The sequence below is a fragment of the Amphiura filiformis genome, chromosome 19 (genome assembly GCF_039555335.1).
Source record: "Amphiura filiformis chromosome 19, Afil_fr2py, whole genome shotgun sequence".
Lineage (NCBI taxonomy): Eukaryota > Metazoa > Echinodermata > Ophiuroidea > Amphilepidida > Amphiuridae > Amphiura > Amphiura filiformis.
In genome coordinates, this window is record NC_092646.1 from 42,039,289 (window position 1) to 42,052,797 (window position 13,509).

The 13,509-nt window shown below is 36.8% G+C and overlaps 1 protein-coding gene across 2 annotated transcripts in view; it reads left to right on the top strand.

Moving 5' to 3' along the window:
• Window positions 1-414: 414 nt before the first annotated feature.
• Window positions 415-13,509, top strand: part of LOC140141329 (transmembrane protein 135-like) — a 361,936-nt gene continuing 348,841 nt past the window's right edge. The window contains exons 1-2 of one of the 2 annotated variants that reach the window (XM_072163166.1): window positions 415-572; window positions 6,531-6,664. In XM_072163166.1, coding sequence (XP_072019267.1) covers window positions 429-572; window positions 6,531-6,664 — 278 coding nt within the window. In that variant the 5' untranslated portion in view covers window positions 415-428. Of the gene's footprint in view, window positions 573-6,530; window positions 6,665-12,626; window positions 12,755-13,509 lie in introns of both variants that reach the window. The other variant, XM_072163167.1, reaches the window with a different exon arrangement.

Below are 13,509 nucleotides of genomic sequence, written 5' to 3' on the forward strand. Positions count from 1 at the left end.
TTTCATGGTATGTTTTAGTTATTGAGATGCCAGGAAGTGGTCGGGAAGTGGTGTAAGCTGGCATGGACGCTCGCAATCATCAGCAAAATACGTCAAAAATGTTAAAAAGTATACCGGTAGGGTTAGGGGGGCCTACATCAAGTGGAAAAGGCTGGAAAAACTTGCCAAAAGAATGTAAGTACCGTAGGCCTACCATCTTTTTATCAGAAATCTATAACTTTTGCATTGAGATTGATCAACCAATCAATAAAAAGGCATAAATAAAAATAATGAATAATAGAAATATAGATCATTTATGATCATTTATGATTCAATGTCAGAATGACGTGAAATAACGCTAGCAGCCGACACAACACTGGAGAAACGAATCACTGCACCCACGAACATGATGAGGTCGAAGGTAAACAAGGACAAGGTAAACAAGAAAAATGGCGGCTCCCAGTAAACTTTGGAGAGCTTGTTCGTGCTATGAACTTGGGCATACATGGACTCCTTTCTGTACACAAGCTACGCTGGATGTGGCTAAAGCAGCTTACAAATATTCTTTCCGAATCTATCTCGTTTTTTATTTGGTAAGTGAGCTAAATTATATTGTTTTTAGAGCGGCAGAAGTTATGAATGAAATATTGTGATAAGCTTAAAATTTTGTGTACACACATTCGTGGTTGGCACGCCCCTTGTACCCGACCTTGTGTTTATCAACATCAGGTGATTGCTAGTATCAGTGTCTGAACAAATGGCACGATATGCATGTATGATATGATATAGTTTCTTGACACTGAATGAACCAACAATGAAGTTATGAACAGTAAATAGGTAACCTAGGCAAACCTTAGTTAACACATTTACTAGTCAGCGAATTCGCCGAGACCGGGGCCCCAACACAATGCATATTTACATAGAAATTTGAATTTTTTTCGAGAATAGGTGGGTGAAGGAAACCTACATAAATACGTTTTCTATACTTCACTTGACCCAAATATATGATTTTTATGGTGATAATCAAGTCGCACATGGAATTTTAGAGGATTTTGATAGCAGTTCCATTAAAAAAAAAGCTGCCATCGCCATGAGACTAAGATCTAGAAACACCCCGAAATGCCGTTTTGGGGAATTTTGCTAGCTGAATCTTTTTGATGAAAGTCAATCTTTGACAAGATGTAACTTTGCTACGGAAAGTGCTATGAAAAAAGGTTTTCAGTTTTGGCTTAGTTTACTCAAGGGCTTTAATTTGATATATAAAACGATGCAATTTGATGGCAAATTTGAATTCACCTAGGATACCTACAGTAAACCGGTCGGGTACCGTGTTTACGCACATCGGCATCGGTACCTCATGAACTCAACACAACTGTTTAAAGCTCATGATGAGCTTTACCATTTTTAACTCAAATTCAATTACATAATTATTACATATACGCCGATTGTACGGTACACTATGAGAATGCTGGACGGTTCGCACCCTTTCAATTTCGGACCCGTGCACTTTCGCCCCTTTCTATTTCGCACCCCGTGCACTTTCGCCCCTTTTTATACCGCTGGTATTGTGCTGCTGTCATGCTGTTGATTGATGCACGATCGATTGCTTGAACTCCCGGCGATGCGGCGTAGTATGTTTATAGTACTGGGCCGTCATGATAAACCCGGGAAGGAAGGAAAGAAAGGATATTTTAAAACAAAATAGTGGAACGATTTTTTTTCTCAGAATATATTACAGGCTAGATATTTTAGCAGCAGGCTTACCCAAAATAATGAAATAATTAGAATTCAATGATAAAAATAGTAATAATAATAAATAGTAATAATAATAAATTTATATTTAATTATTAATTATAGTATGTATAAAAACAGGGGAAATTTGTTCCAACTGACGACCAAAGGATGGTTCCAAAAGGATACAAGTGTCAACAAGCAATGGATAAAATTAAAAACAATGAAAGTATGACACAAAATCCAATGGGGGAGTAACACAAAACATAATATAAACATAATAATAATAATAATAACAATAATAAAAATAATGATAATAATAATAATAATAATAACAATGATAATAATATAAACAAAGTTAATTAAAAAATTTAACATGATGATAATAATAATAATATGATAATAATAAGAAATAATAATAATAATAATAACAATGATAATAAGGGGCTGTGGAATAATTATTTCCCCCCCCCCCCGGGTTAATTTCCGAACGGCCCACCAAAAATCGCTTGCACCCCCCTCTCGGCCTGTCAAAAATCGTTTGCCCCCCTCGCCCGCCAAAAAATCTTTGCCCCCCCTTACACATGCCAAATTTTTGGGATCCCAATTTTCAAACCTTATATGGTCTAGATATATGTTGCGAGCAGAGCGAGCAGGATAATTTGCATATTAAAGCATTTCCGTACTACTGTTTTCCGCGTTTTATTTAAAAGGCGCCACATGAATGTGTGCCAAAAATCACTTGCCCCCCTCTCCCCAGGGCTCATAATTATTGCACAGCCCCTAATAATAACAATGATGATAATAATAATAACAGTAATAATAACAATAATAGTTATAATAATAAATTGAATATAGCGTTTCTGTGTTTAGTTGCAATTCATACTATTTGTAGCTAAGTTCCAAAATAAATACTTTAATGTGTAAGTGTAAGAAAGAAAGAAGAAAGAAAAACAAAGAAAGAAAGAAGAAGAAAGAAAGAGAAAGAAAGAAAGAAAAAGAGAAAGAAAAGAAAAAAAAACTAAATACAAAGAAATTAAGATGAACTGAATAAATCTAAATGATAGAAATAAATTATTATGTGCAGCAACATCCAAAAACAAGACATGTTTCAAGACAAAGCGGCTTTCTTAATAAAAAAAAAAAAAAAGGCACTATAAAAAAGAAAGAAAGAAAGTCATCCCCTTTACACGATCTTCTTTATTTTAAATATCTAAGAAATAGATGCTATTACATTATTGACATCTTCGAGTTCAAACATACTGCCTTAAAATTGTCGGCATAAAGTATTTAGCGGATTATAAGATACCGCGTAAGATATGCCGTGGTGTTAATGAAGCATCGTCATAATGAGTCCGTGATTGACAGGCCGGTAAACAAAATGAATCATGAACATATAAATGTCAATCATTTACAATGCAGAATTGGATAGCATTTTTTCCACAAATTTGTTTATTTACTTGTGTTATTTATTAAAACCATATTTATACAGAGTTACCCTTCAGATAAATCTGCTATTACAGGGGCCCTGTCGGCATGAAAACAATATACATAACAATTTGTAGAATTATACATAGGCCCTATGTAAGAATTTTTTTAAAACATAAACATCAAAAAATCATACATCAAATATATCAAAATTCATTAAAAGTATTTACATTTCTTTGTTTTATACAATTTACGTAACACTTGTAGAAATATATATATTAAATTAATTAAGAACACAGACAAAATACATCATTCATTAAGACATAAAAGTTAAAACATTTGGTTCATTATTTACATTTCTCATTAAAACGAACAGAAAACTTTCCTGATTAATGATATTTTATATTTGGCAAAGAATATGGATGCAATTGTAATATTTCTCAATATGCAATGGTAACATATTGTTCGTAAATAAATATCTTTGTATGCATGTATTTCTTGACAAGTTTATACCGCACGCGGCCCGTGGGGCCCGGGGCTTCAAGGGCTCGATCGATGCGTCACTAGGCATATGGCACGCTTATGCGTGTCTGTTTACGGTACCATTATTGATTGAACCCACACCATACCCGGCGCTTTCCCGTAAGTCATTCATCACATAATGGGTTGAAGAAGTCACACCTTATGTATACAGTCACGCTGGCCGCGGGCCGGAGACTTGTCAAGCAATCGATCCGATGCGGGTATGTTCTGGGACGAATATATGCGTGCTACTGCCTAGTCACCGTAGGCTACCATTGCATTGATTGAACCCATGTCACGCCCGGCGCTTTTCGCGTACTAGTGGCAGCTAATACTCGCGGTGAAGAAAGGTGGCGAAAGTTAGTCAGCACATCATTATCGCAAAGCTGCTGCCAGGCGTTTGTTTTGCTTGTGCACATTTGCCTTGAGAAATTTGCTAAATATTTTTTTCCCATTAGCTTCATGTCAAAGAAGATCAATGCGCAACATAAAGATGGGATAAAATTATAAATTATAAGCCATCAAATTTTTGGCCAAATCAATATTAGGCCCTATATAAATTTTATAGGCCATAAATAATTTAACACTAAATTACTAAAGCTATTAATAAAGTACTAATAAGGTAACATAATTTTAATAATAATAATAATAATATAATAATAATAATAATAATAATAATAATAATAATAATAATAATAATAATAATAAAAATAATATAATAAAAATAAAATAAAATAATAAATAGAAATAAAATAAAATAAAATAAAATAAAATAAAATAGGCCTAAGTAAAATAAAATAACAAATCAAAAACATAATGAATACCAATCTTCAGTCGAAGCACATTTAATACATTGTAATAATATAGACCTATTAAATCCAATCGAACCGGAGAGTCCATCATCAACATCCCGGGTAAACATACTATTTGCTTTTGTACACGCCGGACTCAGTACCGGTACTGCAAACACAGTCTATTACACAGACAATCAACACTAAACAGTCAACCAATACTATACACATACAACACCCCACTGTACCGCCGGGAGTTGAAGCGATCGATCGTGCATCATCAATCAACAGCAGCACATTACCCGCGGTTTAAAAGGGGGCGAAAGTGCACGGGTGCGAAATTGAAAGGGGGCGAAAGTGCACGGGTCCGAAATTGAAAGGGTGCGAACCGTCCTGTTTCCCACTATGATTATGGATGGAGTTGACTGAATCAACCTGCAGTGCTTATGAAGGCTGTATATTCATGTATTACCATGAAATTTCTGAACTGTCTGAGACAGTAAAAATTTCATTTGAATGAACACACCTGCCAAAAAATTTGGGTTGGTGGAAATACTGATCTAAACTACGGTACTTTGCAGGGTCAGAAATTCGGCGAGAATCCGAGAATTCATTCTCGCAAAGATTCTCGTCAAGAAAATAACAAGAATCAAAATGGATGCTCGTAAATACTACAGTTTATCATACAAACTCCACACTTCTGACCCTGTAACCAGATTAAACTAATTAAAAGACATAATACCATTCACTATTGCAGGCGTACAATTGCGTTCATTATAGGCAGTGTATGTGGATATTCATCTTGCTATGACTATGTTCATGTTCTTTTAAATGAAATTTTACTGTAGTCACAAGATTTTTGACACTCGAAAAAATTGGCGACTCTGGTCACTGACAAGCTCGGCTGCTATAGAAAGGGCTCCTGATAGCCTTCAAAAACTCTGTGTCCGATCGATCAGGCGCACAACTGTAAAACCTGGTCGGGAAATGCACATCCCACAAAATTTGTGTGCGTCTAAGCCATACATGTTAATGTGTCACAATCATACAGGGCTTGTGGAATCGTGATAGCCAGTTTGATGCAAATATTTGACTATTTTCCTTGTGAATATATGGTCCACAACTTATAAGTTCCACCTGATACAAATGAACCATTGTGACTGAACACAATGATGTGTGATGCTGTAAATCGGTCCATGTGTAAAACAATAAAGGCTACCTGGTACACATACCTCTTTACACTTTTACATTTTGTAAATTATCATTTATTTTAAAAAGTATTAGGGGGAACTTAAATAAGTTGTGGCCCCTATGTGTTTGAAGTAATAAATAATAAAAAAAGGGACAATCAGATTTTGGTATTTTTTGGAACTAGCTTCTAGACAAAATGTAAGGAGCTGTGCAATAATTGTGTGTAACTCGGGGTAGAAAATGTAGGATATTTTAATGTTTTTCTAACATGTTTCTCTGCCTTTTTGGGGTGTAATATTGAAACGATACCCAAATATCTGCCAAAAATTGCTTGTCCCTGACTCCCCCTTCCTTTTCGATCTGCCAAATAATGCTTGCCCCCCACTTTGGCCTGCCAAAAATTCTTTGTCCCCTATAAAGTTTACCAACTTCTAAAAAGTGAGGTAATAAAATATTTGTACTTTTAGTGAAGGGCAAGTAAGGGTGTTTAATTCCTGAAACCACAACTTACAAATGGGAGCAGTAGTTGTATTGAGCTACTTAGCTATTTCACTTGAAATCCACACTGCCCCTGTGGAAGATTTAGCTAAAGTCTCCCACTTTTAAAAGAAAACAATTTGGTACATGTAACTCCCATTTGAAATGCTCACTCCAGTTGTGGACGATGGGAATAATTCCATATTCAGGGGGGTTTCAAAATGATTAACTCTAGTGAATTTAATTTGAAAACATACTCACTCTGTGTAAATCTTTTCTTAATAATCTTCCACAAGGGAATAGCAGATTTCAAATTACTATTTTGTACAGAAAGTCTGATTGTCCTTTTTTTAAATAAAAAAATGTTGATACCTAAATCAACTTCAAACTAAGCATTTAATTTTTGTATAGATGGCATGGACCGTGCGATTAAAAGGAAAATTGCATCGACTGAAATGGAAACGTTACCTGCAAGACGTCTTACAATCCACATTATTTCTAGGCACCAATGCAGCTGTTTTGATTCCAGAATTTTGTATAAATAGGTATTGGTTTGTTTTATTCTGATCATGAGAGCATGCATCAGCAGGAATTTGCAGCATTCAACCAACGTCCACTTTTACCCCATGAGAACTACCTGCCGATTGGCCAAAAAGAAGTTTTCATCATCAATTGGCCCAATCAGCAACATTGTTAGAATAATTTCACCACGCAAAAAAAAATTGGGGTGAATTATTTGCAAAGCTCCGCTCTGATTGGTGATTAAAGTGAAGATATCATGTAATTGACCAATCAGAGGCAATGTTCGATCGGCAGGTAGTGCTCAGGGAGTTAATTGCTACAAAGTCAAATGGAATCAAATTATTGGATGTTTATGTGCGTTAGTGTGTGGGGGTGTGTGTGTGGACATATGTAACCACCCCAACCAGGGACATACATGTACACATGAAAAACCACTGTGGAAATGCTGACACACAGGAACTGCTGTCATCCCCGATTGACGGTCAGCCCAAATTGCATGTTAGAGCATATAAACATGAGTCCGCAGTTACCGGGTATAGGACTGTCCCCGGTTAGATTGTGATTCCTCAAACGGTGGCCCGGTTAGATTCTCAGGCGCACATGTGTACGTCCCCAGTTGCCAGTGCTTACAAGTATTTTGGTGTGTGTGTGTTTGTATGTGCGGACATTAATGTCTGTTTGCCATCATGTACGATAGCAAGATTTAACCTTGCTTATAGTCATGGAATGTACTCCATCCCGCCTCACATTCCAGGAATTTTAGAATTGATTTTATAGAAAAAAGGAGTCATTCGGTGAGTTGAGAGTTTATCTAAATCCCCTTCAGAACTTTTAAAAAGGAGATCAATTGATGCCAGCAAAACAACAAAGGTGGTCGTTGGGTGAGAAGGAGTTCAAAAATGAGGGCCAATGTGGCCGCACTTCCTCTGTCACCCATTGTCAGTGGGCGCCCTCCCCAGTATTTGATACCTTTCATTATGCAAGTTCATCTTATCCTTTCTGAAAGGCCTGTTGGTTATTTCCCATGAAAAACATTGTATCAGAATACCCAGTAGTTTGAAGAGCGTTGTGACAGAGAGCCGGTCTACAGGCCTTTTTGCAACTGTGTTCAAGGTTATACAGGAGTACATAACAATTTTTGGCTCAAAAACTAAATGAACCGCTGAACACATAGTGCAGCACTTCCGCAAAAACAATTCGTGTTGATGTAATGTGAAATGAAGAGGGTTCATATTTTCAAAATTGGTTAAAAGTGGCTATGATACCAGAAAAATGAAAAAAAAAAAAAAAGATACTGAATAAAAGGATATCATATTTTTCCTATTTTTAAATCGGGTTTCCAAAATGGAACCTGGATAGCTGGTTTCATAACATTTGGTTGCACAGTTTTATTAACATTAACTGGACTATTCCAGTTGAAATCCATACACCCCTTATGGAAGACATGACCTTAATCTCCCACATATAGGGAGTGTGAAATTAGAATGGAGTCACTCATCAGGTAACCCCATATGAAATTCACACTCCCTGTGTGGGAGATTAAGGTCATGTCTTCCATAGGGGGTGTATGGATTTTAACTGGAATAGCACAATGCACAGGAGTACCCAGGGTTGCCACAGTTTTCTAGACCAAAGGTGTTGCGTGGGGCAAGCACCACACCAAGGTGAAGGCGGTGGATGGTGTCCAAGTAGCCCAATTTCTACATTGTAGTCCAATGAAAAGTCATCAAAACTCCTAATATTTCTGTGCTTACACTAGTGTTGTTGTCATCTCATTTTTCTTTGGTGATATGTTGTCAGACTTAGACTCCAGTGTTGAATCTTTGTTGACAAACCAGAAAAAAATGTGTTGATAAAGCTTCCAAATTCAGCATTCAGTGCGACATTTGACTCAGGTTTTTCGTGCATCCATGACAGCCGAAATTCTACAACTCTAAACAGGGTTTGCAGGTTTTTGCCGCTGGTGGAAAAAACTGTGGTTTTAACCGCTTGGCAAAAACAGTTTTTGCCGGCAAAAATGGCAAAAACTAAAAAAGTGATTTGTTGTCCAGATTTTTCATCTCAAAACAAATGATTAAGTTACAAAAATAATTTCCTGAGTGTAACAAGGCCAAATTTTGTAATTATAAGTAACATATTAAGAAATTAAAGGCATGCATTTTCATTGCTCAAGTGCATTTAACCGAAATGTGGCATATATCAAATTCAAAACTTTTTTCATTTTAAAAAAAAAAAAAAAAAAAAAATATGTTGAATGATTCATTAAAACTTGTGTGTTACTGTTTATGAGCTTTCTGTGTTACTTTTAAATATTTGAGTGACTATATGTGAGTTTTTGCCAGATTTTGCCATTTTTGCCGGTTTAAACCAGGCAAAAACAGGTTTTTGCCAGTTTTTGCCACTTTCTCGGCAAAAACAGGTTTTTGCCGGCAAAAACCGAACCCTGACTCTAAAATAGTATTACCTGCAGAATTCATCCTCCTGTATTCCTCTTTATATTGAACTTCTCCTCAAACATAATTCTTGTTGAAAAGCTTCCATTTATTTGCCTCCCCCCTTTATTTTGAAAATTTTATATGTAGCCAAATTGTGCAGGTAAAGCGAGTTGTGGCAACCTTGGAAACACCTACACTTTGTTTTCACCTAACAGCAAAAAGTCATGCCTTCCCATGATGCATTGATGAAATTCTAAATAGGATATTTATTACTTATGAAAGTTGGAACATAAACTACAGAAAGCAAAATTAAACTTTGATGCTACTCAAATTTAGTACACTCACCAGAGCGCTTTCACCGGCTCAACCAGTGTCTTCAAGTTCAATGGATGTTATTACTCTGAAGATTTGTTGTTGCTAGTGATGTTGAGACACTTCCGATAATGTCACAGGTGTAGATGACGTCAAACAGTTGTAGATGACGTCAATCAAGAAGATCTTGTGGCACTCCTGTGATCCCAAATCAGTGATTAAAGCCAGGGCTGTAGTAAGTGGGGCAGCCTGGGATGCCATGGCTGCCCCGCTTTTTGTGAAATTTGTTATGTTTTTCTTTATATCTTTTTTTTTCAATTTGGGCATTTGTTTGTAATTTGGCCGCCCCACATTTGTGATGGCCGCCCCTCATTTTTCAACCTTGCTACGGCCCTGATTAAAGCCATATTGTGACATTTGCATGTAGTTTTGTCAAAACCGGAGATTTTGAATAAAACACAGGAACCGTTATAGTTGAATGCGTACACGATGCTCATAACGCATTACGTACATAACATGGCATGCCAGATGTTCACACACACATGAAAGGAATGTACCGTAGCATGACCGATTGAGTGGCACGCATTGTCGACAATGGTGCTGGTAGTAAATTCCAATTTTCTTTGCTTTACCTCAGTTGTTGGGCTCAAACTTAAACGGGGACATTATCTGACAGTAAAAGCTAACATTTTATGGAAAAGAAATACTAATCTTTTTTTAAAGGAAATGTTACAATGTAGCTTTAAGAAGCACATTGACAGGCAAAGGACACCAGATTAAACTCTGAAAATGTAAAGGTGTTGGAGAGAGAGTCAAAGAACTTTCCTTGTAGGGTCCTGGAATCAATCAATATTGGCTGTCTGGGACAACCTCCTGACTCCCCTCTCCCCCAATCAAGGAGGTGCTACTACATCATCTTCTTTGACGTCAACTTACACCTGTGATGTCATTGGAGATGTCTCAACATCACTTATTAGCAACAACAAATCTTCCGCTGAAGATTGGTTGAGCCGGTGAGTGTACCAAATTTGAGTAGCGTAGAAGTTTAATTTTGCTTTCTATTTACATTTATCGTATGAATGTATTTTGCAATCATTATCTCAATCGTCAGTCACAACAATGGACTTTCTCAAAATCACATATTATGGCTATTTAAAGTTTAACTTTGTCAAGACCAAAGGAAAAACTTATGTTTTTCTGCTGACAGTTTTGCCAGTAACCTTCTGGCTTTCTCAAAGCGATTGATGTTGTTATTGATCCATCTGCTTTGAGTGGGAATCCTGACTTCTGTCTCCATACTCTCCAACGTTGGTCTTGAGCAGAGGATTGAAGTTGTGACTTCGAAAGAATGTCCCCTCGTCTCTGTTCATGGTGTTGTCTTCTCTCTTGCGAATCCATACTGATTCCTTGACCCATCTTGCCTTGCAATTTTCTACCCTATCAAGGATTCCCGCTCTAAGCAGATGGATCAATAACAACATCAATCGTTTTGAGAGAGCCAGAAGGTTTCTGGCAAAACTGTCAGCAGAAAAACATAAGTTTTTCCTTTGGTCTTGACAAAAAACTTTAAATAGAGTCTGTTTATCAACAGACCAGATGAACCTCTTCAGTCAATCACATATTATGTCATGATTTGTAAGGAGGTTTGAGTAATGCATGATGGCAAGACATTGTTCTCTGCTGGGGTTTGACCTCAAGTTTGGAAGTGACGTAGGTTTGTATTCCGCTGGTGGAATTATTGAACCGTACACTCTAACCTGATCCAAAATAGCGTATATACGTGAATAAAAGGGTGGTTGTTGGCACTCTTGCGGCACAATAGAGGAAGTCATTGTGACATCAACGCCGCCATCTTGTGGGTACAGAGTGCCTTGTTGCTAAGATCACCGCGTTGATGGTTGACTGAAGAGGGGCGTCACGCGCTGCGACTTCCGCGTAATCGGGGGCGTAATGTCTAATGCATGATATGCAGAAGGGCAGTACCCACAAGATGGCGGATCCCGCGGAAAAGGCTGATTGCCTCTATTGTGTAAAAGCTCTAGCATCACTACCAAACTTGAAACAAAGTATAACTGTTATAGTTTGCTTTTCATTCTTCACAGGTTGTTGTTATTATTCGGGTCAAAGGTCACCTGAAACGCATCAGATGGTCTGCATACATCAGAGATGTAGCACACTCAACTAGCTTTCTGGGTTCTACAGCAACATTCATTCTTATGTCTTTTTGTCTCGTTAGGTACACACAATATATTGAAATTGAATTTGTTGTTGCTTGCTTCAAGTAGCTTACTTAATTCTTGCACATTCACATTGAAGATGAAACAAGAAATGCTTTCAAAAAGGAAAGTGGATAATTCTTGTTTCATTTTTATGTTTCATGTTTTAGTAATTTACTAGAGCTGTTCATAGTGCAAACTATTGCTTGTTTTAGCTGATCACAAAAGTTTGTTTGATTCTTGATTCTCCTGTCACACAAGTTATTTTGCATTTTGAAAATATAAATATTAACATCTAGGCCTAGACTCTCACAAATCCAAAAAATTAGTGAACAATTTTAAAATTGAATTCTTATTACCAATAATGCAAGGATGTAACCAACCTAAGCATGGGTCTAGCCTAGGTTTACTGGTCAAATGTCACATCTTGCCAAGGGTTTCGCCTGGATCCAAAAACTGCCCGTCCACAGACCGAATGGCCATTCTGACCCGGGATTAAAGCTGACAATGAGTGCGCTACCACATTGCAAATTACAACCAACAACGATACGACCGTTCATCAGAATTTTCTTTCTTATAGACATTTTAGATGTTTTATTTTTACAAACATTTAAACTTTTTAAAAGAAAATTCTGCTAAAATTGATCTTATTTGGGATTTGTATTGGACAGGTTTAGATCTGATTGTGATGATTCACCATGGCAGCGGAATTACAGCGCTTTGAATCCTTCAAGATCTAGATGGAAAAAGGCGCTATATAAAATCCGAATTTTTTTATTTATAGGTTATGGACAGTTTCAAACTGCATTTTTCAGGGCAAAAGTCGGGTGGATGCGAGTCACTTTTAAGGCCTTACAAATTTATAAAAAAATAACATAAAAATACTTGTGAGACAGATCTTGTTTTTACTTTTCCACTCATCTCATTATCATGTCTTTTTGGTGTGTACATATAGTAAACTAACTTCCAACTCACAATTTTTGCTCATATTGGGAAATTTATTATGATTGAACACATTTTAGGTGTCCAAACTTGTACGCCATAGAGGGCGCCTCAGACTGACAATGCGGTTTGGTGAGGATTTGCTTCGCTCCACCCAATTCCTGGCCAGCAATGCAATGTTCTTCATGGCAGGCATCTGCCTTGTTAGGTACTTGAATTTCATTTTGTTTTTGTTAAAAAAAGTCGAAAAAAACCAGAAAAGCATGAAATAAATAAAATAAAGCATGGCTCATCAACTAGTAACCATTGATAAGATTTTGCAGCAATGAGTGGCAGTGGCATATCATTTTTAAAATTTTCATTTTTTAGTTCTGTTTTATGTTAACCATGTTCCCTGGCTCTATATGTGCACTGGATTTTGGATCTGGTATTAACTCTTTGAACAAATGATAATTTTAACTGTGGATATTGTTTAACTCACATTTTAGTGACATTTTCACCACTACACTAGTGGTTTCATCAGACTGGCAACCCATCACACCGGACTATTTCCTTTTATATGCAACAGGAACCATCATAGAGGGTGTGAGGAGTTGGTAAGATATGTTGTTGAGTGTATAGGCCCCCTCATCCTTGTTTAGAGTGTTCTGCATCTGTGACCAACTCATCTCACCTTCTACGATGGTTCCTGTTGCATATAACAGTCCGATGTGATGGGTTGTCAGTCTGATGAAACCACTTGTGTAGTAGTGAAATATCACTAAAAATGAGTTAAACATCTTTTGTGCAAAGGGAAACACCAAGTAAACTGACCTCAAAAAGAAACTTATAATTTTTCACAAGGTCATATCTTAAAATCCTGTCTATAAAATGAACCAAAATTACAAACAGGATTACTTCAATACTCTACTCTAAACACATGTCAGTAACCAAGCAGTTGTCCAACTGACACAACAGCAAAAT